The sequence below is a fragment of the Podarcis vaucheri genome (genome assembly GCF_965113315.1).
Source record: "Podarcis vaucheri genome assembly, chromosome: 8".
Taxonomy (NCBI): Eukaryota; Metazoa; Chordata; class Lepidosauria; order Squamata; family Lacertidae; genus Podarcis; species Podarcis vaucheri.
The window spans coordinates 69,873,252-69,898,938 of record NC_138766.1 but is presented as its reverse complement, the minus strand read 5'-3'; the positions used below and the strand labels follow the sequence as shown (position 1 = coordinate 69,898,938).

The 25,687-nt window shown below is 42.3% G+C and overlaps 1 protein-coding gene across 3 annotated transcripts in view; it reads right to left on the bottom strand.

Moving 5' to 3' along the window:
- CPQ (carboxypeptidase Q) overlaps window positions 1-25,687 on the bottom strand; it is a 165,256-nt gene that overhangs the window by 40,541 nt on the left and 99,028 nt on the right. For all 3 annotated transcript variants that reach the window (XM_082235761.1, XM_082235760.1, XM_082235762.1), the window contains 2 exons: window positions 24,909-25,020; window positions 6,234-6,325 (listed from right to left, as the gene is read on the bottom strand). In XM_082235761.1, coding sequence (XP_082091887.1) covers window positions 6,234-6,325; window positions 24,909-25,020 — 204 coding nt within the window. The remainder of the gene's footprint in view (window positions 1-6,233; window positions 6,326-24,908; window positions 25,021-25,687) is intronic.

Below are 25,687 nucleotides of genomic sequence, written 5' to 3'. Positions count from 1 at the left end.
GATTTTGAGTTTCTAATTGTATTCTTATATTTTTGTGTATGACTCCTGTCGGTACATGTTGTTTTGATATAAACTGCATTGCGGATCAAAAAAAGTGGTACACAAGAACACAATATGTAAAAATAGCCCAAAGAAACTGAATAGAAGAAGAGGGGGCCATAGGTTCTCCACATTTGACTTAGTGTCGATAAGCGTGTAAAGAGTGCACGTGAAAGGGCTTTGAAAGGGCTGGAAAAAATGCTGTAGAAACAGAAAGCTCTATTAAGATTACACTTGCTATGACTTCTTAAATGCTGTGCCTCCACCCATTTTAGCATTGGTGGACAAATACCACAAGAATGGGGTTATCAGGTTGTTCTCTCCCTAGACCCCCCACACCTCCAGCTGATGTTACTGCCTGAAGAATTAGGCCAATGCAAGTAGTATAGAGGCCAAAGCATCTCCAGAAGAAACTCTGAGAAAGCAAATAAATTCTCTGCCCCAGGCGTCCGTTGCCTGCATCTATTCTTATCTCCCCTCCTTTTCATGACCCTCTGCACTATTTCCTTCTCCCTGACTGCACACCTCTTAAAAACATATAACAGTGCTGACATGAAGGGGGTGGAAACACCATTCTTGCTTTTGTGTGATGAAAAATTCCTGCTATCTTTGCTTAAAACACACACATACCAACAATTGCCCATGCATACAAACAAGCTTCACGAGAAGCTGCAACATAACAGGTTCACTATTAAGTCTCCGTTCTATAGTCCTAATTCGCAGTAAGACACTGGAATAAACTCATTCACACCACATAGTAGCCTTTGACTGGATTTAACCGTCCAGGGGTCCTTTACCTTTACCTTTTACCAGTCCCCCCCAAGCTGAAAATCATATTTGTTTGCTACATGAAACAAAGTGGACTCCTTGTGATGTACTGGCCCATGTATCAGTTTGCAAATTGCTGTTCGTCTGCTCACCTTGGCGTAAAGGTAAAGATAAAGGACCCCTGACAGTTAAGTCCAGTCGTGAACGACTCTGGGGTTGTGGCACTCATTTCGCTTTACTGGCCGAGGGAGCTGGCATTTCAGACCACAGAGCCACCTGTGTCCCTTGGCATATAGCAGCATGTATTTCTGAATGTCTACATGGCAAAGTGCTGCACAACACAACTAGCCATTTAAGACTGCACATAGGAATGGGGTAGGCATTTGGTTTGGTTCCACCTCTTAATATTAACATATCTGAGTATCTATAGCTATCTATCTATCTATCTATCTATCTATCTATCTATCTATCTATCTGGCCTGCACAGTGATCAGTGTACTGCTCTGTGTTTTGTTATATTTTAATCTATTACTATGACTGTCTTACATTTTACAGTATTCTATATTGCTATAGATCCTGAAGCTGAGGCTCCAATACTTTGGCCACCTCATGAGAAGAGAAGACTCCCTGGAAAAGTCCCTGATGTTGGGAAAGATGGAGGGCACAAGGAGAAGGGGACAACAGAGGACGAGATGGTTGGACAGTGTTCTTGAAGCTACAAACATGAGTCTGACCAAACTGCGGGAGGCAGTGGAAGACAGGAGTGCCTGGCGTGCTCTGGTCCATGGGGTCACGAAGAGTCGGACACGACTAAACGACTAAACAACAACAATATTGCTATAGATGGGGATGGGGTATGAAAACATCTGTTGCAATGATTGTTGCTGCTGCTGCTGATTGGTGCGCTTGAATGAATTGATTTGTTAGTATAGTTCCTAAAGAAAACATCAAAGAAAGCTTTCATTTTATCTCAGTCTTAGATGTGTCCTAGCCTTGCTTGTCAAAAGCTGACACAAATCATATTTAATGTGGGGCCATTTGTTGAAAAGAGCAGTTGGTGGCTCTTGAGATGTCTTGGAAAGTAACATGGTTGTATAAAGAGGCTTATTTTGGACAGTTATGAGCCTGCCTTGGAAAATAGGGATAAAATTGATTATTTGACAATGGAACTTTGTAAATGTCAGACACTTACAATGTTTCCAAAGGGCCTCCAATATTCATGGCGTTTCTGACAGTTACCAAAGGATGTACCATATTCTATGACTATTCGGCTGTGCTCCAAAGCAGCGCTCTATGATTATGAATGCATGTGGTATAAATTAATACTATGAGGATATCTGTTTTGTCATCGTATTTGCCTCTTGCTAATAATTATTCTCTTAATTGAAAAGGTTTAATTATGTTCTCCTTTGCATTCAGCCAGTCGCATAATAAATCCATCCTCTTAAATGAATTATCCAATCATCTTTTAAAAAGTAACCTTTAAAACTTAAAAGATGGAAAGTTTAAATGATGGATCATATTTGTCTGTGAATAATTACTATCGACAAGAGATGTTCATATTTTCACAATCCATTTCTTGCAAATGTGTGCAGCAACTCTGCGAAAGGTTAAGATGTTTTTTGTGCAAAAAAGGCATTATTTACAGTATTAATCAGTTTATATTTGCCACCTTATGCTAATTAGACTTCTCTGTCGATAGATACATACCAAACATACAATTACAGCAGACAGAAGAGGTTGCATAGAAAAGGGATGGGTGGGGGGGAAGCCTTCGAAAGCACATTTTATCTTGCTGATTTCTTCCCATCCTCACAAAAAGCAATTTCCCCCATCTAGATGGTATACAATAGTTGGGTATAATTCAGTAATGCTCATGGTCTCTTTTCTATTCCCCCCTATTATTTAGATAAATCTTTCATGCTTAGAATATTAAATGGAATTATTTATAACATTTCCCTGTCAAGATTTTCAATAAATAAGATTAGCAGCAACACAAAGCAAGGGAGCATGAGTCTATTGGAAAGCGATGCTGAGGTAGAAAACCCAGGGTAGAATAAGCGTTATACATGCATGGATGTGACAAAACTCTGTCATCTTCTTGTTAGAAAAAAGCTGCTTCGAGAGGGGGCAGTTTGAAGTTGTGTGTGTATAATTTCGCCTTCACAGACCTTTCCCCACGGTTCTCCCCCTCCCCCAATAAACTCATTTAACTCATAAACTTAAATTTAGAACTCCACAGGGAGGGGAGTTGCACAGAAAAGGGGGAAAAGGTTTAATCTCCTCCTTGCCATTTCTTCAAAATGCCACATCTCTCTAATAAAAATGGATTCCACATGTAAAAAACACAACAGGTTCCATTTGGAATGGTTTTACCTGTCTTATAATTGTATCAATTTTATGTTTTCATAATTGTATAGAGTATTGCTACTCTAGGACATTATGGTGAAGGGAAGGGAAGGGAAGGGAAGAAAATCTTGTATACAAATACCATATTTTTTGCTCTATAAGACTCACTTTTTCCCTCCTAAAAAGTAAGGGGAAATGTGTGTGCGTCTTATGGAGTGAATGCAGGCTGCACAGCTATCCCAGAAGCCAGAACAGCGAGAGGGATCGCTGCGCAGTGCTCCCTCTTGTTGTTCTAGCTTCTGGCTTAGCCTCTCAGTCCCTTCCCCCACCTCCCGGAAAAGCCCCCAAAAGCCGGGCTCCCTTTAAAGAGCCGCACGGAGCCCTTCTCCCTCCTTGGGGAAAAGCCTGCATGCGTCGCACACATGCTCCACGCGGCTCGTGAAAGGGAGCGCTGAACAGAGCCTGGGATGCATACAGGCTAGGCTCAGTACTCCCTTTAAAGAATATTTTTTTTTCTTGCATTCCCCTTCTAAAAACTAGGTGCATTTTATGGAGCAAAAAATACGGTAATTTGTTTGCAGTGTTCAGTTCTGCCCTAGGTGAACACAATTATATTTATTTCAGCAGGACCACATAAGAGAAGGTTGCTAGTGAACCACTCCTATGGGTTGGTGAACACATGTAGACCCATTACTAGACTTCTAACCACCATGGGGGTTCAAGTAAGTCCTCTCCCCCATAGTCAAAGTATTCAGGGGGGTTCCTGGGGTCTCATGGCTTAGCCACACTTCCTCCATTGATGAACCTAGCAACTCCACCATCCATGTGTATGCCCGTGTTTCTGTCTCTGTCTCTCTCTCTCGTGTGTGTGTGTATAAACACAGACATGTATATGAACATATATATGCATACACATATACCTATATAGTTTGCAATTGGTGGCTTCTACATAAAGTTTACTTCTTAATTTTTGAGGCAGTAATTATAAGAAGTCATAACTAGGTTAGCAATGACATGTTTATACAATGATCACGTTGGCTCAGAGACAATTTTATCAAGTTATCCCTCATTTCATACCATCCTTTGAAGAGACAATTGCAAACAAATCCCACAAAAAACATGGAAATGCTGTTGCATGTTACATTCTGCCTAATTTTAAATTTTAAAAGGATTGTTTAAAAATTTATAAGGCGCCACAAAAAATGTCGGCGATTTTCTGAACATGTTTCATTCTATATGGCTAACATTAACTGGCACAAAAAATCACATTCTGAAGCTGTCATAGAAGCATCCTTCTTGATCTGAGTCCAACTTCTTGTCATAAAGTACACCGTTAAAATAAACGAGGCACATAACATAACCTCTTTTGCTCCTCTTTTCTTCCAGCCCAAATCGCAAACAGTCAATTATTTCTGAAAACCACTGATGATATCCATAAGATCTAGTCATGGCGGAATATATTTTTAAAATGATTTTGCAAGGCGGGACAAATGCAGAGCATATGCGCAACTCGGCATGTAGTAAGCCATGAAAGGAAAACATTGTCACCCCCAGCTTGCAAGGCACAAAGATATCAGAGTCAGCAACCTAAACTGAAAGAACTGCAGGCACTCTGCTGCAGTTTGTAGGAAAGCCTCACAAATCATGATCCTAAGGGCCTAACTACATTTGACTATACCTGTATGACTTGCAGCCACATCACTGGTTTTACTTTATTTAATTGCAGGCAGCCAGAGAGGGGGGATTTTTTTTAATATCAGGAATGCAGTGCACAGTGAGGGGTGGTTTAACCCTTTCCTCCCCCACTGCACTCTCAATGAACACCCCCCTCCCCTAGTGTTGCAGTTCAGCTAAGGACAAAAGATCCCATGATGCTAATGGGAGCTTCCTCCTACCCCAAGCTTGACCTCAATCTGTGGAGATTTTAATCAAGATCAGAGTGGGAAAGTAAAGGGTTAACCCCCCTCCAATCTACTGCAGTGCTGATAAAAAATGTGTTGTTGTTGTTTAGTCGTTTAGTCGTGTCCGACTCTTCGTGACCCCATGGACCAGAGCACGCCAGGCACTCCTGTCTTCCACTGCCTCCCGCAGTTTGGTCAAACTCATGTTGGTAGCTTCGAGAACACTGTCCAACCATCTCGTCCTCTGTCGTCCCCTTCTCCTTGTGCCCTCCATCTGTCCCAACATCAGGGTCTTTTCCAGAGAGTCTTCTCTTCTCATGAGGTGGCCAAAGTATTGAAGCCTCAGCTTCAGGATCTGTCCTTCTAGTGAGCACTCAGGACAGATCCTGAAGCTGAGGCTCCAATACTTTGGCCACCTCATGAGAAGAGAAGATGTACGCTCCTGTAATTAAAATCAAGAACAAACAGGTTGGTGTGACTGCAAGTGATGCAAAGAAGGGTGACTGTTGGGTCTATCACACACAAGAATGTGAAAAAACCTCCCTGGGAAATGTTACTTCAACTGAAAGGGCTTTACCTTTCTTCAAAATTTCTCTGAAGTTTCATCTTGTCGAGGAAACTCTAAATTCGCTTTAAATTTTGCTTTGTGGAAAATCAAGTTAGCAGTTTGGCAATATGTAGGGCAGCCACCCCCAACTGGTGCCCTCTGGGTATTTCTGGGCCACTGCCCCCATCAGTCCCCATTCAGCAAGGCCAAACTATGGTTTGGGGTGTTGCTCCACCCTTGGAGGCTGCTGGAGGGATTCTCAGGGGAGGCAAGGAAAAGAACTTCTCAAATCATGGTTTGCCTATATGTCTGAAACGAAACAATGGTTTGGAATCTAAGTTATGCTTAGTGCAAACGTTTTATCTAACCCTCTCTTTGCCCTAGCTTCTCGGATGATGGCGTTTGTTTCTGATACTTATCTGGATAATATGCCTTGTTTGTTTCCTACATCCTAATGGGGATCCTAATTCTCCCTCATAAAAACTGGGCTTAGTCTCTAGGCCAAAACCATTTCATAGCTTCATTGCTTCCCTTCATCCCATACATTTGAAGTAAGAAATTAAATAAATCAAACTGCAAAAGGAATGGCTACTGTCATGAAATATATATTGCTCCACCAGACTGCTTACTTTATGCATCTTGTAGTATTGTTCAGCTCCTATTCCACCTTGTTCTTCTCCAGTCCAAAGCAGTAGACGCAGAGTTCTCTTGGGACGGAGCCCTAAGTTATTTTTAAAAAGAAAAAGAGGGGGAATTACGTGAGCAATTTTTTTAAAAAAGAGCTCTATTTGAATTTGAATTAGCTTCTTCTTCTAAGCATTTATGGGATAACCCTAAACTAGGAGTGGACCACTCGCATCACATCTGAGATGAGGGCCACTTTTGCATTTTTATTACCACAAGAGGGCTGCATGAGTATGTGAGGAGGAGAGAAGCACTTTGGTCATTATTGTAAATGTTTTCTTTCAAATGCATTTCCTGTTAACCACCCTTTCCCTTCTGCATCCCGCTTCCCTCTGTCTGCACCTCCACAGGTCTCTCTGAACCTCTCTGTCTGTTTGTCCAATGTCTTTGCACCCTGTAGCACACACACTCTCTTCTCCACAGGGCAAGGGCTGCAGCACATGTGCTATATGCAGGAAGTCCCTAGTTCATCTCTAGGCAGGGCTGGGAGGGCCATTCTCAGTCAGTCCTAGATGGACTTGGTGGAAGGCAGCATCCCAGCTTCCCAGATGTTTCCTATGCTCTACGTTCCTATGTCCACATCACCACAGGTCAGCATCTTCATATCTGCGACCCATCACTGCCACATGTCTTTCAGTTGCCACCCTTTTCTCTTTCCTTTTCGATAGTGCACAGAGAAGGGCTGTAGCTCAAGGGTAGAGCATCTCCAGAACCAAGGTTGGGCAGTTTTGATTGGCATGCAGAAGGTCCAGGTTTCTATGATTCTATCACTGGTATCTCCAGGTAGGACTGGGAGAGAACCCTGCTTGGAGCCCTGGAGAACTGCTGGCAGTCAGTGTAGACAATACTGAGCTACATGGACCAAAGGGTCTCAAATGTTATGAGGCTGTTTCCTATGTTTGGTTGTTTGTACCTCTCCCTGCACTCCCAGGTCCATTATCCTGAAGTTCATCCACAAAATGGTAAACTGTGGTTTGAGCCAATGCACTGTTAGGACCATTAACATTAACTAGAAAAGTCCATTTGAAAACTATGTACATATAGGCATTTTCTTTATTTAAGCCATCTCCTACATCTTCTGTGCAATTTAACTTAAAGAGTTCAATGGGTATTACTTCCAGGCAAGTTAGTACAGTATAGCCTAGCAGTCCATAATCACTGGTTGCTTTATTTCAGTCTGTGCCAACCCAGTGTCCTCTAGATGCTCTGGACTACATTTCCCATCATTCTTGACCATCGGCCATGCTTGCTGGGGCTGATGGGAACTGTAGTTCAAAACATCTGGAAGGTACCTGGTTAGTGAAGGCTACTTTGTGTGTGTTGTGCATCAAAGGTGCAAACCAAAAATAAGTGGATAAACTGAACCAAAATCATGCAAAATATTACAAAGTGTGTGTAATGTAGCAAAATAAACTGGAAGGCACAGAGCTACAAAAATAGCATTTTATGACTACAAGCAAAACGGGTCTGTTAGTTTCAAGAGCAAAACGTAAAAAAAATATCCAAGAGATTTACTCGTGCGCTTCTTAGTTACTATTACAGCACAGGATTAGAGCTTGCTTTCCCTTTCAAACCAGCCAGATGGCCAATGATGTCATATTAAGATAATAAAAACAGTAGTCACATTAAAGCCATCACATGTGGTCTCTGGTCAGCCTCGGGTCAGGTGTTTAGTTTTTGTGTGATCTTTTAAAAGTCTGCAGAGAAGCCTAAAATTCTGTGCTTTTTGGGTTACTGGCCATAAGATGCACCGGATGTTGGTAACATTTCAGATGCAGAATAATGCAAGTTTGGCTCAGCAAATGGGGGCAGCATGTTTCAGAAGAACTAGGGGGATTACTGATAATAGGCACTAAATGCCAGGGAGGGATTAGATTGTATAATATGTATGTGTATATATAAATGGGTGCAAAAAATATATATGACAGGGCTGGAAAATGATTTTCCACCTTCTTGGACATCTGGCACCAAATGATGTGCTGCATAATGCACTGCAAGGTGGGGTTTCGAGTAAGGGGGCACATGATAGAGATGTAGGAAATTATGCATGATGTGAAGAAAGATGTTTTTATCCCTTTCTCTTACTACTAGAACCAGTGTCAAAAATGAAGCTGAATGCTGTTGTCTGTTCTGAAAGTACTTCTTTACACCGTGCAGCTAACCAAAGGTATTTTCTACCACAAGATATGTTGGTGGCCCTCAACTGGGGTGTCTTTAGAAGGGGGTTAGACATATTTATGGAGAAGAAGGCTATCAATAGCTTCCCATCACAATGGCTATATGTTATCTCCTGGATGTGCTTCCGAATGTCAGTTGCTGAGGAACCCTAGCGAGAAGCACGCTGTGGTGCTCATGTCATGTTTGTGAGGCAAGGCATTCTCAGGGATGTCTAGACTGCTTGCTCTGCTAATTTCTTAGTTCTCAAGCTCCACTGTTCTGTGCCTCAATATAGGAAAATTGATCAGTTGCCTTGGACTGGTCAATTAAAGAGTTTTGTGTTGGAATGCCTGGTCTGCAGTAACTCAGGTGCAGATTTGCTTTAGAATATGCAAGTTAACCCAAGTTGCATGGGGTGCAAGAGGTATCTGGCTGTGCCCCCAAACCATGCCTCACATCCGGCTCCACCCCCATAGCCATGACTTGAACCAGGCTTTGGTTAGCGAACCTTGGTGTTCTAGTGGTAAACAAAGCCAATTCTGCAAGCATGATGTTTGTCTACCTGCTGTACCAGAGGATCCCTATGGCGTGTAGCTTTCTTTGCTTGCAAAAGTGGCACTTTAAGAAGAGTAGGGCATTCCGCCTTCTGGTTGTGAAGGTGGAGTCTTAAAATGAATTGCAATCTATTAGAAACCTTCTGGCTTCAGCAGGCACTCTGTAGCCAGCGGCACCCATTGATAAATTTGGGCACGGCAATTTGACTCTTTCATTGGCTCCTTGAGAGGAGAAACACCAGCACTCCTTATGAACCCACTTTTCATGCAAAAAGGAAAGTAAAAATAAAAACCAAACTCCTGCCCGAATAGTTGTAGCTTTAAATCTGTAAGCTATAATAAGCAAGCAGTGTATTGAACAAAGTCTTTCAAAATCCACATGACTTTCCTCTTTAGCTGGTTGGGATTTTAAATGGAGGTGCAAGTTACATATGTCATGAAAGTAACTGTTGCATTGATATTGGATTGAGAGGTTTAGCAAAGTGAATTACTCTAGATTTTTAAATAATATATTACTTTCTTTTTGCAGAGCTGAAATATAATACAAGCAGGATGTATATGACATGTTTCATTATGGTTGCTTATTCATTTTTGGCAGCGTCTCCCAGCTTTTCCATTCCAGGGGAAGGGAAGGGGGAAGATCTGATTTCACGAGGCATAAGAGATTCCCTGAATGCCACCGGTATTTAACAGTCTGAGTGGAAACTTACTCAACATCTTTTAAACAGCACCCGATGACAATACAACAGACTATCTATAACTTGGATACAGAAAACATGCACAATGGCTACAGATTTAGCTGCATATTTCATTACAGCAGCCGTAGATTCATGTGTCAAATGCATGACTAAGATACAATCCCAAGCATGGCTCAGCGCCGTTTTCTATAAATAAAACAAGGTACTGAATTTGCTTTCCCACCATGGTCTGCATTTTTTAAAAAAGTAATACAATGGTGTTTCAATTCATTGTGTAATTTGACCTAGTGAGGAATCACTCCATTCAAATCAATTGAGCAACAATTTCCTTACAGCATTTTAATCCATTGTTTTCTACAGATCCTTCTGTTTCAGTGTATCTGAAGAAGTGTGCATGCACACGAAAGCTCATACCAAGAACTAACTCAGTTGGTCTTTAAGGTGCTACTGGAAGGAATTTTTTTATTTTGACTATGGCAGACCAACACGGCTACCTATCTGTAATAAAAAATGTGAATCATCGCATGCTGTTTTAAAAGATGTGCTGATTGATGCAGAAACAAAATGGAATACTTATGAGCATTTAAGGTCCTCATTCCTACTTTGAGGATTGCCATCTGATTGGGTTTCACTTTGATTCTAATTTGATTTTAAGATGTATTTTAACTGATTGCTTGATTTTATGGTAATGTGTCATATATTTGATGTTAGCTGCTCTGAGCCTGGTTTTTGCCGGGGAGGGCAGGGTATAAATAAAATTTGTGATGATGATGATGAATAAACAGGGACTTTTCTTACACTGAGGGCTCACCCAAACTTCAGCTTGCTCTGCTGCTTTCCCCCAGGAAAACCTGAAGTTTTCCTCTGATTGACATTTGCTCCAATTCCGCACTAAAGAGCGGGTTTTCCTGAGGAAAGTGGCAGGGCAAACAGAAAACTGCTCAGCCCTGTGCTTTCTAGGCTTTCTAGACAAGCCCTGAGTCAGACCATTGGTTCGTCTAGTTCAGTACTGTCAACATTGACTGGCGTAATTTCAGACTAGGGACATGCCTATCACTACCTGGAGATGCCAGAAATTGAATCTGGGACCTCCTAACACATGTGAAGCTGACTTGAAACAGACTGATCTGTCTGTCCCTAGTGCCATCCCACAATGAGGTAGAGAGTAAATGAATGAGGAAGCACCAGAGCGGCTCAGCAGCCCTCTCTGTCTGATGGTTGGGATTTGTCCCAGAGAAAGAGGAAGGACAAATGAACAGGTAGGAGTTCATAACTAGGAGTAGCAGCAGCAGCAACAACAACAGGGCTCCCAAGTCATCAGTAGGTCCTGACAGGGCTTTTTTGTCAGGACATGGAGTCTTGAACTGACTTGTCAGTGGAGGCCACAATAAAGGTGGTATGGCATGAGATGTACTTTGATTTTCAGGAGCAGGAACCCACAGAAAGAAAGAAAATTACTATTAGGGATGAAGAAGAAATTCTGTTTGATAAGCATTATGTGGAGGGGAAAGGGCACCGAGAAGATGGAGAGATCTCAAAAGGCCGAGGGCTCAGGTGATTCCGGTTACAATTTCAAAGATAAATCCGACAGAGAACATAACAGATAAAGGGGAAAGGAGGTGCACTAAGAGGCAACAAGCACAAAAAAGTTCAGTGTTGGACATCTTCCCTTTAGTGAAGTAATAGGCCAATTAAAGATGAAATATACAGTAACAGACACAAGGCTGGACAAGGATTAGAAGTGCATCTGTGAGTAATCTGAGCTGAGGTAATAGCTGAGCTATGAAGTGGAGAAAAGAAGGAACAAATGTCAAAATGATAATGTTCTAGGGAGAACTTTCTTTAGAGAAGGATGTCAAAAAGTGAAGGTTGCATAGGTACTTTTGAAAGGGTCAGATTCACACCAGCGGCATACTGATGAGCAACCAGGTCACTGAATTTTCACCTAAGGTTGTAGGATCTGAAGAGCTGGTAATGCATTTTTAAAAAATGATCTAAAATAGCATTGGAGCCAGACTAAAATTATTCACAGTTTTCCCCTTTTCAGAAATGTTGCAGCACTTCTCAAGAAAAAAGTTTGCTGATTTATTTACATTGCCCTCAGTGACATCAACACATGTTCAATTCTGATTGGAGATGCAGCATTCTGATGTCATCCAGTACTTTTCATGATCCACCATGACTGAGTTAGTGGACAAGTAGTGTGAAGTGAAGGCACAAGACTGGGGGTGATCATCAGTGAGCTGCGCACAGGTGAGCTGAAGCGAGCTGCTCGCTAGGCCTGTGGCGCCTCCTTTTATTGAGACAAATATGCAAGCCAGGCAAATACATTTTGGCCTGTGACCTTTACACATCTTCCGTCCCGAGATCTTGGGGTGGTACAAAGTTATTTTGGCACCTGTTTCCACAGCGTCATTTTCCCCTTGCACAGTGTATGACGAAAGAGACAAAAGGTCTCAGGGACAAAGGTTACAGACAGGACACTGCAGACTGCTGAGACCGCAAAAGGTCAGACAGAGGGAACGATGTACAGACAGCTGTGGCTTGTCTGGGGGGGGGATGTGCCCTGCACCCCAGACTGTGACTGCCTGCTGGTGGGGAGTGTGCTCCCTCCGGACCCCACTGCCCACTCCGCGATATCCCTACAGTAGTGAACTGAGGAGAAACAGAAACTATTCACATTACAGAATCTGGGCTGGTACACCAAACTCTGGTGAGAAAAAGCTCCAATGACTCCAGAAAAAGCACACGCAAAAGAAGCGGTGTGGCATTCAAGACCTTCTATACCCCACAACAAAACCTGAAGTGGAGAAGAACTCAGTGATCATAATGCTGACCTCATCTTTAAGACATGCACCCCAAGTTACTGACGCTTCCATTCTGACCTAAGGTGTTATGAAACTCAATGATGGCCTGTCAAAATGTATGAGTGCAAATACTAATCATATCATTTGCTGAACTCCCAATGCTAAACACCCTAAGAGTAACCTCCTCCACTATCTAGACAACATCCTTTCTGTGACAGCATCACATCCCGGCTCTTTTCCAGGATGTGCCTCTTTTCCAGGAAAACTAACCTAAGGTTTAGATTGCAAACAAAGCAAACTTATGTCAGTTTCCTGAACGTTGCTTGCTTGGTTTCCAAGTCAGCTAAAACACACACACAAAACCTCTATTGCAACCACCTCAAGGCTAAGACACATGACTACTGTGCTATTGTCAGCCATTTTCCCCTCTTCGGTGTGTGCTGAGGTTGCTCCCTGCTGTGCTTGTAGAAAGTTTTAATGTGGTGAAAAGGCCAGAAAGTCACATCTAACATTATGAGAGTGCTACCACAAGTGTGGGTGGGTGGGGAGGGAATCAGCTAAAAAAACCCATGCAAATCATATGTACCAGGCTTTAGCTCTTTGCAGCAGTAATTATTCTTTTCTGTCTGCTGTCATCATCCTTCTATAGCAGTGGCATCTCACAGGCAGCATTCAGACTCTGACACAATTTTTTTCCTGCCACTGGACCCATGGGGACAATGCAGGGCGGGCATCTTTGGACAGCTGCTGCAATCCTAGCAGAGTTCACCACTAATACCTGCCCTGGGCTCCCCATTGTGTGAGTGGCTAGGTCTAGATGCCATTTTTATTTCCCACAACACCCTAGAGCAACGATACACTGTGCAGGAGCTTAAAATGGCAGCCAGAAGCTCCTTCTTGCTCTGAGGACTGCAACCCACTGCCAGATAAGCCCAGTAGGAAGATGAGACCTTCCAGAGGATCTCAAACTAGAGCTGGCCCCAGGAGACTATTGTGGAAGAAAAAGGGAACATCACAGTGAGGAGAGCTTGGCTTCATCTTATGACTGACAGCAGTTCCTCAAGATCTCAGGCAGAAGTCTTTCCAATCGGGTGCCACCTAATCTGTTTTTTTTTTAAAAAAAAAAGACTAAGGATGGCTGGCTTTGAGCCAGGGACCTTCTACATGCAAGACATATGCTTTACCACTAAGTAATGGTCCCTTCTCTGGAGCTTCTGACACTGTGCATTATGACCACCCCTAGGAGTTGGCCACTGCTGTTCTATATAATTCCTTTCTTTATAAAAACAGATTGATTGCTTTCCTGCTCATTCCCAGCCCTGGGTTATTGAGAGTCCATAGATGCAAAAGGAGAGTGTTCCAGACCAGAAAGACGTCATGTCCCCTCAATCTCATTGACAGAGAATCATAAAATTTGTTTTGGCCTTTGAACTCAACCAAGCCATGCCATTGACATTTGGCTTCTGTGTTTTTCCAAGTGAAGTAAAGAGATTGAATACTAGGTTTATAACCCTTGTCATTTTCTCCCCATCTCAATGACATGGGACTTGTCTGTCCCCAGGATGCATGGCACATTCTAACAATATAATATTAATTTACAATAAACCGACTACAAAGAGAAGGCAGAGGACTCATATTCTCTCTCTCTCTCTCTCTCTCTCTCTCTCTCTCTCTCTCTCTTAATATGTTTTTATTGATTTTCCAATACCGTTCCACTATCAGCCTCATTAATTGGCTAAAATACCAATTTTATCCAAGTAATACAATTCTTAATGCCAATTATTCATATGTCAAATTATATGATTTTATCAAACTGGCCTCCCAGCATGCTAGATTTGAGTCTTCGTTCTTCTACATTTTTTCTGCGTTTCAAAATCTTAACAATTTTCATCCCATTCCATTCAGATATAATAATCCTATATAAAATTGCTGTAAGGACTCATTCTCAATAGGCCCATGCATTCTGGTGGTGCACAGCTTTATGAAGAACTTGAAATCCAACAGCACCAAGCCATAACTGATAATCTTTATTTTGATGGTGGTAAATCTAGGCCCAATTTCACTGTGAGACATCTCCCAACTAATATGATGAAAGCATGTGCAGTGGCTACAAATGCATATGTTTTTGAGCTTCAAGAGGAGAGACGATAGGAAGCACACATGATTCACACTTCCTATTTCCTGTTACAGATAGGTAGCCGTGTTGGTCTGCCATAGTCAAAATAAAAAAATTCCTTCCAGTAGCACCTTAAAGACCAACTAAGTTAGTTCTTGGTATGAGCTTTCGTGTGCATGCACACTTCTTCAGATACCTATTTCCTGTCCTTCATAACATCCAAAATGGAGGTCTTGACTATCTTTCCAATGAAGTGGCTGCATGGAAGCACCAAAACAGGAAAATAAGTCATCTGTGCATCCTGTTCCCCTATTAGCCAAGATCCTAAGATGTGAGCCCAAGCCATATAACTGGCCAAAGTCTTGGGACCTTCTTAGGGCTCCTGTATGTGCAACATTTTCTGGCATGGATATCACATCCTATAGAAAATCTGCATGTACTTTCCATGCAGTGAAATCTATTTGGCCGTGCATTAGATTCCCACAGCATATACACATGGCAAAATAGACATGTGTAGATTTATCAGGGTGATATACAAATGCTTTCAATGTAATCTCCTGTTCTTATCTATTCTATATGCCTACAACTGCAAGATGCAATTGATGTCTTTGTGACTGCAAGAGGTGTGGTGGAATTGTGAATGGAGTTTTGCTCAGTAGGTTACAACCTGTTCGGGGCTCATTTGGTGTAACAGGTGACTTTCAATTTTCTGACTCGACGTCACTTAATGGGAAGGGTTTATCTCTCTTTGAACTTGTTTTAAAAGGAAACTAGATAGTTACACTATCCTAAAGTTCTAAATTATTAGAGTGCAGAGAGCACGTCATAGTTACTACCTGCTTTCAATTTAATTTGACAAAGTTTTCATTTACAAATGAGGTTCGCTAGCAGAATTAGCTCTGAAATTGTTTACAGGGTCTTCCTTTTACAATCCTTTTATAGTTCCAATTGAAAAACTGGATACCACCATATAGACATTACTTCTTTATACCCTACAGGGAACTAGTTACTAAAGTTCTTCATGTTTGATTGCTTTGACAGGTTTGTGGATATATACCAGTTGGATGAGGAAAAAATGGGACAACAGTCTGAACAGACACTTCTCAGTCACAGGAGCCATCTTTCATTTCAGTTACTATGGAAACAGCAAAAAGAGCATATTCCATGGCCTGTTTGGGTGCATCTGGGTTCTCTGTTTTCAAGGGGAAAACTGTTATCTCTGATCTTTGTCCACTGGAAGCATTAATGCCAATGTAACCATTTCCCAAGAACTGCAAGAGACTACATTTTCATGGAAATAACTCCAAATGGGATCTGGAACAAAACTAGCTGAGAGGTATTGACATGCTTTCCTTATGCTTCACTCACCTTTAAACCAAAAGCAGAAATAGGAGGCTGCAATTGTGAGTAGAGCAACATTCCCCAACCTGGGACCTTCCAGATGTTTCGGATCACACTTCCCATCAGCCCACCAGATTGCTTGGGCTGGTGGGAGTTGTGGTTCAAAATAGGTCTGTGGAAGGTTCCCCTGATCTGATTCACAGTCCAATATCCCTATCTCTAATGCCCTGTGCTTCCCTCCCAATCAGGAATCCATCATCTCAGCTATCTTGCCTCTTAGCACCTTTCCTATAACTTGTGGCCACAAAAGACACAAACCATATAGTCCCAAGCCTAACATTTAAGAAATTTTGTTCCCATCCAATTTATGACTGGGGAACTCAGGGATCTCGGTCAGAAGCAGTGTGTCTATGAATACCAATTGCTGGCAATCAGAGGTGAGGAGAGTGTTGCTGTGGCCAGATCCAGCTTGCGGGCTTCCCATAGGCACATGGTTGCCACTGTGATAACAGGTTCCTGGAGTTGATGGGCCTTTGGCCTAGCCCAGTAGGGCCCTCCTCTAATGCAAAAAAAAGTGTCTCCAGTCTGCCACTAGCTGAATCAAAACAGTAGAGTACAAAACATTGACATCTGAAGAGAAGCAAAAGAAATTCTAGAGGCCCAAATCAATGATAAACTGCATCCTTAACAAAAGTCATAAAAGGTAAAGGGGTCCAGTCATGGCCGACTCTGGGGTTGCGGCGCTCATCTTGCTTTATTGGCCAAGGGAGCCGGCGTACAGCTTCTGGGTCATGTGGCCAGCATGACTAAGCCGCTTCTGGAGAACCAGAGCAGCGCACAGAAACGCCGTTTACCTTCCCGCCGGAGCGGTACCTAATTATCTACTTGCACTTTGACGTGCTTTCAAACTGCTAGGTTGGCAGGAGCAGGGAATGAGCAACGAGAGCTCACCCCATTGTGGGGATTCGAACCGCCGACCTTCTGATCGGCAAGTCCTAGGCTCTGTGGTTTAACCCACAGCACCACCCGTGTCCTGAAGTCCTAAAGTCATACTCACCCTATAACTATTCTGTATATACTAAAACTAGGGATGCACTACAATATGTTTGGATAGTCTCCATTGACCTAGTCACCAAGAAATGGGTCTTTAAATATACTATCTGTCCAATAGCTATTAATCTCTTTCACAGCCACCCGTGGAAGTAAATATCCCATCTTTGTAATTAAGGAATTGGAAGCACAGCCTAGATTCAAAGCATGGTTTCTTCTGACCTGTTCCCAAAGCAAGGGTGGTAAAGGGAAAGGAACACCCACCTGGCTGCAAGCAGCACAAGGAATATAGTTTGAATAAGAAATAAAAGAAAACCCCTAGGCTGCTGACTTTTGCACAGGAGGCATTCAGCACTGCCTTGGCTATTTCCAAAAGGACTCGCTCACCACACAGGTGACCTTTTGGGTGAGGAAGCAACAGTGCCAGTGGCCAACTTGAGCTCTGAAAGATGTCTAGTTTCCCAAACAACCTCAATGAATTAAACACAGAATCATAGAATCATAGAGTTGGAAGAGACCACAAGGGCCATCGAGTCCAATCCCCTGCCAAGCAGGAAACACCATCAGAGTACTCCTGACATATGGTTGTCAAGCCTCTGCTTAAAGACCTCCAAAGTAAGAGACTCCACCACACTCCTTGGCAGCAAATTCCACTGTCGAACAGCTCTTACTGTCAGGAAGTTCTTCCTAATGTTTAGGTGGAATCTTCTTTCTTGTAGTTTGGATCCATTGCTCCGTGTCCGCTTCTCTGGAGCAGCAGAAAACAACCTTTCTCCCTCCTCTATGTGACATCCTTTTATATATTTGAACATGGCTATCATATCACCCCTTAACCTCCTCTTCTCCAGGCTAAACATGCCCAGCTCCCTTAGCCGTTCCTCATAAGGCATTGTTTCCAGGCCTTTGACCATTTTGGTTGCCCTCCTCTGGACACGTTCCAGTTTGTCAGTGTCTCCAACACAAGAAGCAGGGAGGATCTGCAGGACCCCCCAAGACTGATTCCTCATGCCAGGGCATCTGCTCTGGCCTTCAGAAGACTGGCCCTGTAGTTAGCTGGCATTGTCCTCCTCCCAGAATAAGCGGCGAGGGACCGCATGATCTCAGTAATTAAGAGCTTTTCAGCCACAGACATTGCAACCCAAACTCAAAGGGTGCTTTCTTTTGCCCACCCCTGTGATGGTCTACCAACAACTCAAAAAGACGGTGGTCAAAGGAATTTATGCCTGGACTCAGGCAGCATAAGGAATGTGGTTGGAATGAGGGCAAAGGGAGGGGAAACCCCTATAGTGACTTGAATACAGAAGGGAGACTGGTGTCTTGTATATTTTCCATCTCGCTTTCATATCCAAGGAAAAGCAAAACTGTTCAGTCTCTGAGGACTGAGCAATTATCAGTCCCAAACACATCTGGCCTATTTGCTGGGAATCATTCTTATATAACCTTTCACATGCATGCTCTGGGGTGGTGTGGTGATAAACAAGTCATTTTCATTAACGCTAAAATGAGCTGGCTATTCCGTGTTTGATAACGGTGTCCATGCTGAACCATTGCCTATAAATTTCATTTCTTCCTTTCCTTTGTTTGCTGGCATCTTGCAATTCTTGAATAGTTCCTGGAGGCTTTTTCTGTTCTACAAGCGTTCAACATATGGCACAGATTAGCTAGTGAGCTTACCAAAAATACTACAATTGTTGAGCAATTAACAACAACAAACAAACAAACAAACAAATTAATAAATTTAATGACACACTGCAACTTAGAGCAATGTCACTCTGATTTGTTGCTGTTTGCTGTTATCATCTTGATATAGTCTCTTAGTCTTACATCTCAAAGGGATTCTTGAATCTTGTTAATGGTTTGCCTTTAGTTTTATTTCTAAGGCAGCAACAATAAGGTTTCTGTTGTATGTTTTGTCGTTTCTGTGGAAATACATGCCACCCCAGTCTCTGAGCAGGGCGAGATTCCAGGCGCTGACCCTGGGTTCATGTATCCTTTGGAATGAGGCACAGCGGAGACTGTGGTGTCTTTATGATATATGGTTTATTTATCTATACAGCCTGAGCCTATGGTGGAATGGTTCACAGCGTTAACATCTCAAGAGGTTCTGACTTTTCCCATAGCCACAGCAGCCTCGGACTTAAGCAAAACCCCAACTACTGTTCTCAAACATTGCTCTCATTTTCTCTCCAGCCCACTGCTTACTGTTTCTGCTGCATAATGCCTAACTGTAATCCTAAACCCCAACCTAACAACTGGCATTGTCTTTCAAAGTAACTCTCAGTTGAGGGAGGGAGCCCACTCTTTTGCATTTGCCCTTGATTCTTTGTTGTCCTGATCACTCATTACTTCCAGGCTATCGGCTCATGCAAGAGGCTAGTCCTGTCTTAATTAGCTTTGGACCCATCACAGGAAGCACCAGCTTGGCTTAATTAGCTTTTGACACATAATTATAGAGGGCTAGAAGTGCCACACACAGGCTCAAATACACACAACCAGTTTTAACACACAGGCCTTAATTAAATTCTAACACTAGCTTGATCCAGAATTTAGGGAGTCTTGCACCCACCAACTCACAACACTATCAGTTAAGAAGTAAATTGAATTAAATGAGATGTGTACTGATTTAAAACCCATCTGGCAGAACCAGAAGCAGGGATTTTACCATAATATCAGAGGACTACATAGTGTATACTGAAAGACATAACATAACTTCCATAAGATTTGTCTCCCCTCCCTCTCCCTGGCCACCCCTTCTCTGCAAATAATTAACAAAAAACCTCATTGATTTAAGAATTTAGGCAAAAAATAATATCGGTGGCAGAAGGGAATGTACTCCGAATGCCAGTAGATATTTGGTTTTAAGATGTAACATGCTCAAATTCTGCCGCAATCAAATTCAGGGCACAGTGTTCCAAAAAGCAGACTTGGGGTGCTTTCTGATCTCACAATGTAAATAATCAGTAAAGCACTGAAGATTTTTCTAGCAATTATAGCTGAGGCAGCTTTTGGCTAGAATAAAGTAGTGGTTCATCTTCTGCCTATTGGTTAATTTCTGGATTATATACCAGAAAGCACAGGGTGGTCGCTATGGTCCACAGGGGGAAAATAGGCTACAGAAAAGAGGATGCAATAGCAGCTGACTAGGCTGGTGCATAATTGGAAGAGAGGAGAAATGGTGCTAAGTATAGGTGCCTGCCTTGAATCACTTACAAGGAGTAGTCAAAGCAAATAGATTTAGGAACAAGAATAGGGCGAACACAGCAGGAAGGCAAAAAAAGAAAAGAAAAAAAGAGAGAGACGAAACAGTGAGAGCAATAGATAGTTTGCTGTACAGCAGAGCCTGACCTAGAAACAATCATGTCCTGTCATTAGGAGTTTTCAAGTCTAAATAGTTAGTACTATCTGGGAAACTTTTAAAATAGCAAGAAAGCTATAATGTAGTTGCCACAAGGGCCAGGAAGAAATTCGCTTCAGTTCACGCTTAAAGCCAAATTTATTGAAGTCACACTCCCCCCACCCTCCCCAAAAATAGAGAACTGAAACATATCCGTCTTTTGAAATTTGCATGCATCTGAATTTTCCAACGCAGTCCTCCAACCAAGCAATGTTGGCAAAAATGCATGCAATAGGTAAACGCATGTGTAAAAATGAATATGTTAGTCAAAACAGCCAGCAAAATGCATTATATTAAATAATATAATATGCACGTTAAAAATATGGCGTATAATTCAAAGGGAGGTTTTGTTAATTTAAAGCTGTTAAAAGGTATTCATTTTTAGTATGAACTAAGACATGTGTGTGTTTTTTAAAAATACGCCCACTCTTCATCTGCTTTAGCAGATATCACCAATATTGCAACTAGTGAAAATTAGAAGAGCAGTTCAGTCTTCTGGGACATATATCTAAGGCTGGAACACTTTTCAGCATTTGGGATACAATGAGAGTCGATGGGTGCAGAAATGGAAATCATTAGCGAATTTGACTGCAGCAATTCTTTTGATTGTCAAATTCAATTGTCTCCTTTTGGGATATTCATTGAATTCACATGCCGTCCTCCATCGATTCATTAGTACTGACATTTAATGCTCCAGTACATATTCAGATTAGGCATTGTATTCATACCTCAGCAAAGAGGATTTAGTTTGTGTGTTCATTAACTTTAGCTTTCAAAATCTAACTATTTATCTTGTAGAACTCTGTAATCCCAGAATACACAACTACCCTCTTTTTAGACAACTTTGCCCTTTCTCCCCCCCCCAATATTTTTGGGAGGGGGAGCCCCCCAATATTCAAAGACGGCAGCGGAGGCCAAGCAAGGAGCCCATCACAGCATGGTTTCAATGGCTGGCTCCTTCTCTTCCTCTTCCTGCCACAGAGGGGAAGGAGCGAGGAAGCAGCCCCCTGCCAGTGGTTGTAAAAGGAGGAGGAGCTGATGGCCATTGAAGCCACGCTGCCGCCATGTTTAATTCCACCGCATGGCTCCTCCTGATGTCCTGATGTCACACATCCAATCTCGGGCTCAACATCACACATGCAACATTGCCCATTCTCCCTCAGAATGGTGCCTCTGCTATGGTTTACTGGGCAAAAGAACTTCCAGTGGATTATTTTCTTAGCATCTGTGCTGCCACGACAGTTTTTATGATCTTACTGGTATGGTATGAAAATCATCATTATCATCACCATCAATTAATTTATACGCTTCCTACATGCCAAAAGAAGCTTCTAAGAGGTTTACACGTATACAATCAATTATACAATCTTTACATAGCTAAAGCACATAATAAAATAATTCCATAAAAGCATTAAAAATATCCAGAATTAAAATAAGACAATAAAACAAGCCAGTTAAAATGCATAGCAATTAAAACAGTTTAAAAAGCAATCAAAACAATTAGATCAGTAAGTTCAAATTCAGGGAAATGCTTGCCCAAACAGCTGTGTCCTCAAGAGCCAACAGAATGCCAAATGCTTATGGAGTCTCTCATATTTCAAAGCCACTCCTTAGGGACCACCTAAGTCCTTATATCCCAGCTCAACCAGTGGTCATTCTCCAAGTTTGCAAGACTCATCTGATAGGATCAAGAAACTGAGCCTGTAGTGTTGTCGGCCCAGTATGGTGGAACGCTCTGCTAATAGTGATTCAGCAGGTACCTTTTGTTTTAACATTCAAACACCTAGAAAACATCTTTCAGTATGGCTTTATCCACACCTGTGTTTGCCTCATCTCTTTCCCCCAGCGAAACCCAATCTTTCACGCTGAATTGAAACAAATGGCATTCAGGTTTTCTACGGATTGCGGTTTGTTCCGATTTATCACTAAAGGGTGGGTTTTCCGGGATAAAGTGGTGTGCCAAAGTCAAAACTACATAGACCTGAGCCCAGAAAGTGTGGGAGAAGCAGAAAACTGCTCGGACTCATGCTGTCTAGGTATGAGATCAGTGGAAGTGTGGATGAGCCCTAGTAGTACAAAAATCTTTTGATAAATAAATAAAAACCTCAGCATCTCCAGCTAAAGAACCAGGAAAGGAAAATCAGCAAAGAATCAGGGGTGAAAGGAAAGACCCTCAAGAAGAGCCCCCCCCCAATGGATGGAGAAACAGTGTGACCTGGGGTAAGTCAGCTTCTTAAGTTTCCTGGGTAAGGGACAATAGAGTGCCCCCTACACTGTATATATATTTGGCTTATGGAATGTATGACATTATGGAAAGTGATCCTGATGAGCACGACTTACTATATAAATAAGCTGTGATGTGACCAAAATCAGGAGGAAGGAAGAGACTTGTGGCTGAGCTTCTTAAAAACGAGATGAGTAACTTCACAAATTCGTTCAGTTAAATTGTTATGGAGTCCTTTTATGGTATGGAAAAAATAAGCAATAGAAGAGACTGAACTGCGAATACGTTTCCCTTGAGACTGAAGCTGAATAAACAGCTGAGTCCCCAAGATTCCATATGGTGCTTAACTCATTGTAGCGTAGCATCTTCTGTAGGGTTATTTTCAAACAATATTTCTCTTCAGGAATGGTCAGTCTCTTCATCCTTAGGGGATGTATCCTCAACTGAGCAGCTCAAGGGGGTGAGGGATGATCATCACTTATTGCCTTTATGCACATTGGCAAGGAAGGGTCCAGCCAACCAGGCAGAAGAGTGGATATTGCAGAAGCTCTAGCAGAGGTCTCTGTGATATCACAGAGGTCTCGAAAGCACCTTCCCATTTTTAATAGGAAGTCTGCTTTGCCAGCAAAGGCAGCTCACATGGTTCAAAGCAATACTTTGACTCTGCCCAAGAGACTTCTAGGCTGCTTGATACTTTGGGGGACCGAATAAGTGAGAGACGGAACCTCGTGTGCTACCATGCACCACATCAAATGACACTTCTGTCTTGGCAGGCACCCCATGCAGGATTAGAAGATGCTCAAGTTCCTCAGTTTGGAAGGCTGTCAGAGAAGGGTTGTCTAGGCCAAGTCCAGCATAAAGAACTGTAAAAGGTTACCACTTGGACAGCAATCTGAGGAGGCACACAAGTCTCTCGGTTACAGTCTTTCCCACTATGGTGAGATGTCCTGTATATATTTAAATTATAGCAACTATGTCTAAATTTGGAATTTATGTATCTGAATTAGCACATGCTAATTTTATGCAAATTGGTGTTCCTTTTCTGTACTCTCTTTTGGGTGATGCAATTCCTCTTTTCAGGGGCAATGTGCAAGTGATTGTTTCATCTGGGGGCCTCTTTCATTTAGTGCTGGGGCAAGGGCCAAGCAGGTGAACTCACTCAATGGTCGGTACAGTGGTACCTCAGGTTACATACGCTTCAGGTTACATACACTTCAGGTTACAGACTCCGCTAACCCAGAAAAAGTGCTTCAGGTTAAGAACTTTGCTTCAGGATGAGAACAGAAATCGTGCTCTGGCGGCGCGGCGGCAGCAGGAGGCCCCATTAGCTAAAGTGGTGCTTCAGGTTAAGAACAGTTTCAGGTTAAGTACGGACCTCTGGAACAAATTAAGTACTTAACCTGAGGTACCACTGTACTTGTCAAGATCAGCCACTTTCAACTGGGGTTGGGTGAGTTGGGGAGGCCACAATGGAAGCATGGGATGGATGCTTTAATTTACACGCAAAACACCCCCTCACTCTATTTAATCCTAGGGAATAAGAGTGGGAGTTGCAAGCCAAAGGCAAGCCATTTTTTCCAGCCCCTGTAAAACGGGGGTCAAACAGATCTGCCTTATAGGGCCTTTATAAGGATTATTTTGAACTTTGAATGCTATTGATGCTAAGCATGGAAGCCAGCATGTTGTAGTGGACAGAATGTTGGGCTGGCGTTGAGGATATCTGGATTGACATCCCTGCTTAACCATAGATCTTGCTGGGTGGTCTTGGACAAAGTGCGCACTCTCTCAGCCGATTCTACCTCACACAGTAATGATAAAACTGGCCAACCATCTGCACTTGGCCCTGAGTTCCTTCAAGGAATATAACAGTGGCACATAACAAACAAATAGATTTATTCTATAAAAGCAGGGTAGAGCATCCTGATGGACATCACCATGGACCACTTAATGGATGCAGATAAAAGAGATCTCAGGTGTATACGATATGGCTCATATAGTGTTTTCATGAATACAGCAACACTACGGTCAATACAGCTGTTTCCTTATTTTGGCTTTCAAGACACAAAGAGACTTCAGTTTCTGTAAGATTACAGATCTGAAAAAATATGAAAGTCTTGCCACAATGTTGCTACTATTAGGAAGGGAAACTCTGAGAAATAATTGCGTTGCAAATGGCCAGGGATTCAGGAAAATGCACTTCCTATCGCTTATTTTAAAAAGTTTAAGCAGTGTTGTCATTCTTTACTCGTTAGATAATTTTTTTAAAGGTAAATATTTACCAAGATCTTTAATGAGCGATAATGCTTCCCATGATATAAATGCTCCACCGCCGTCATCCATGGCTCCTTGCCCTACATCCCAGCTGTCCAGATGTCCACTGACCAGGACAACCTAAAAATATAACACAGAAAGGATAATTACACAAAAGTTCTGTACCGGGACAATCAAACTCTCCAGTGACCCTTCAATCGTTTTACCCATTCAGAGGATTTAACTCCTGTAGCTTGAACCATGACTGCACAAATATGTTCTTAAGTCTAATGATGGCATTGCAATTAGTTCTGTCCCAATGGGAAGTGATATAAAATGATTTTATATTTGTTTAAATGGTCAAGTTGCTGGCCTGATCATTCCAACATGCAACTGCAAGCGTACGTCAGTAATCTTTGTTGCTAGGCTTTAAATACCATAGATCAGGTTTCCCAAACTTGGGTCTCCAGCTGTTTTTGGACAACAACTCTCATCACCCCTAGCTAGCAGGACCAGTGGTCAGGGATAATGGGAATTGTAGTCCAAAAACAGCTGGAGACCCAAGTTTGGGAAATACTGCCATAGATCAACCTCTTCCCAACCTGGCTCCCATCCAGATGTTTTGGAATACAGATCCCATTACCCTTGCCCATTAGCCATGCTAGCCTAGGATGATGGGAGTTGTAGTCCAAAGCATCCAGAGGGCACCAGGTTAGGGAAGGCTGCCTTAGGCTGTTATAATATGATGCACTAATATCATAGCAGAGACATCCGTATAGTTAAAGCTATGGTTTTCCCAGTAGTGATG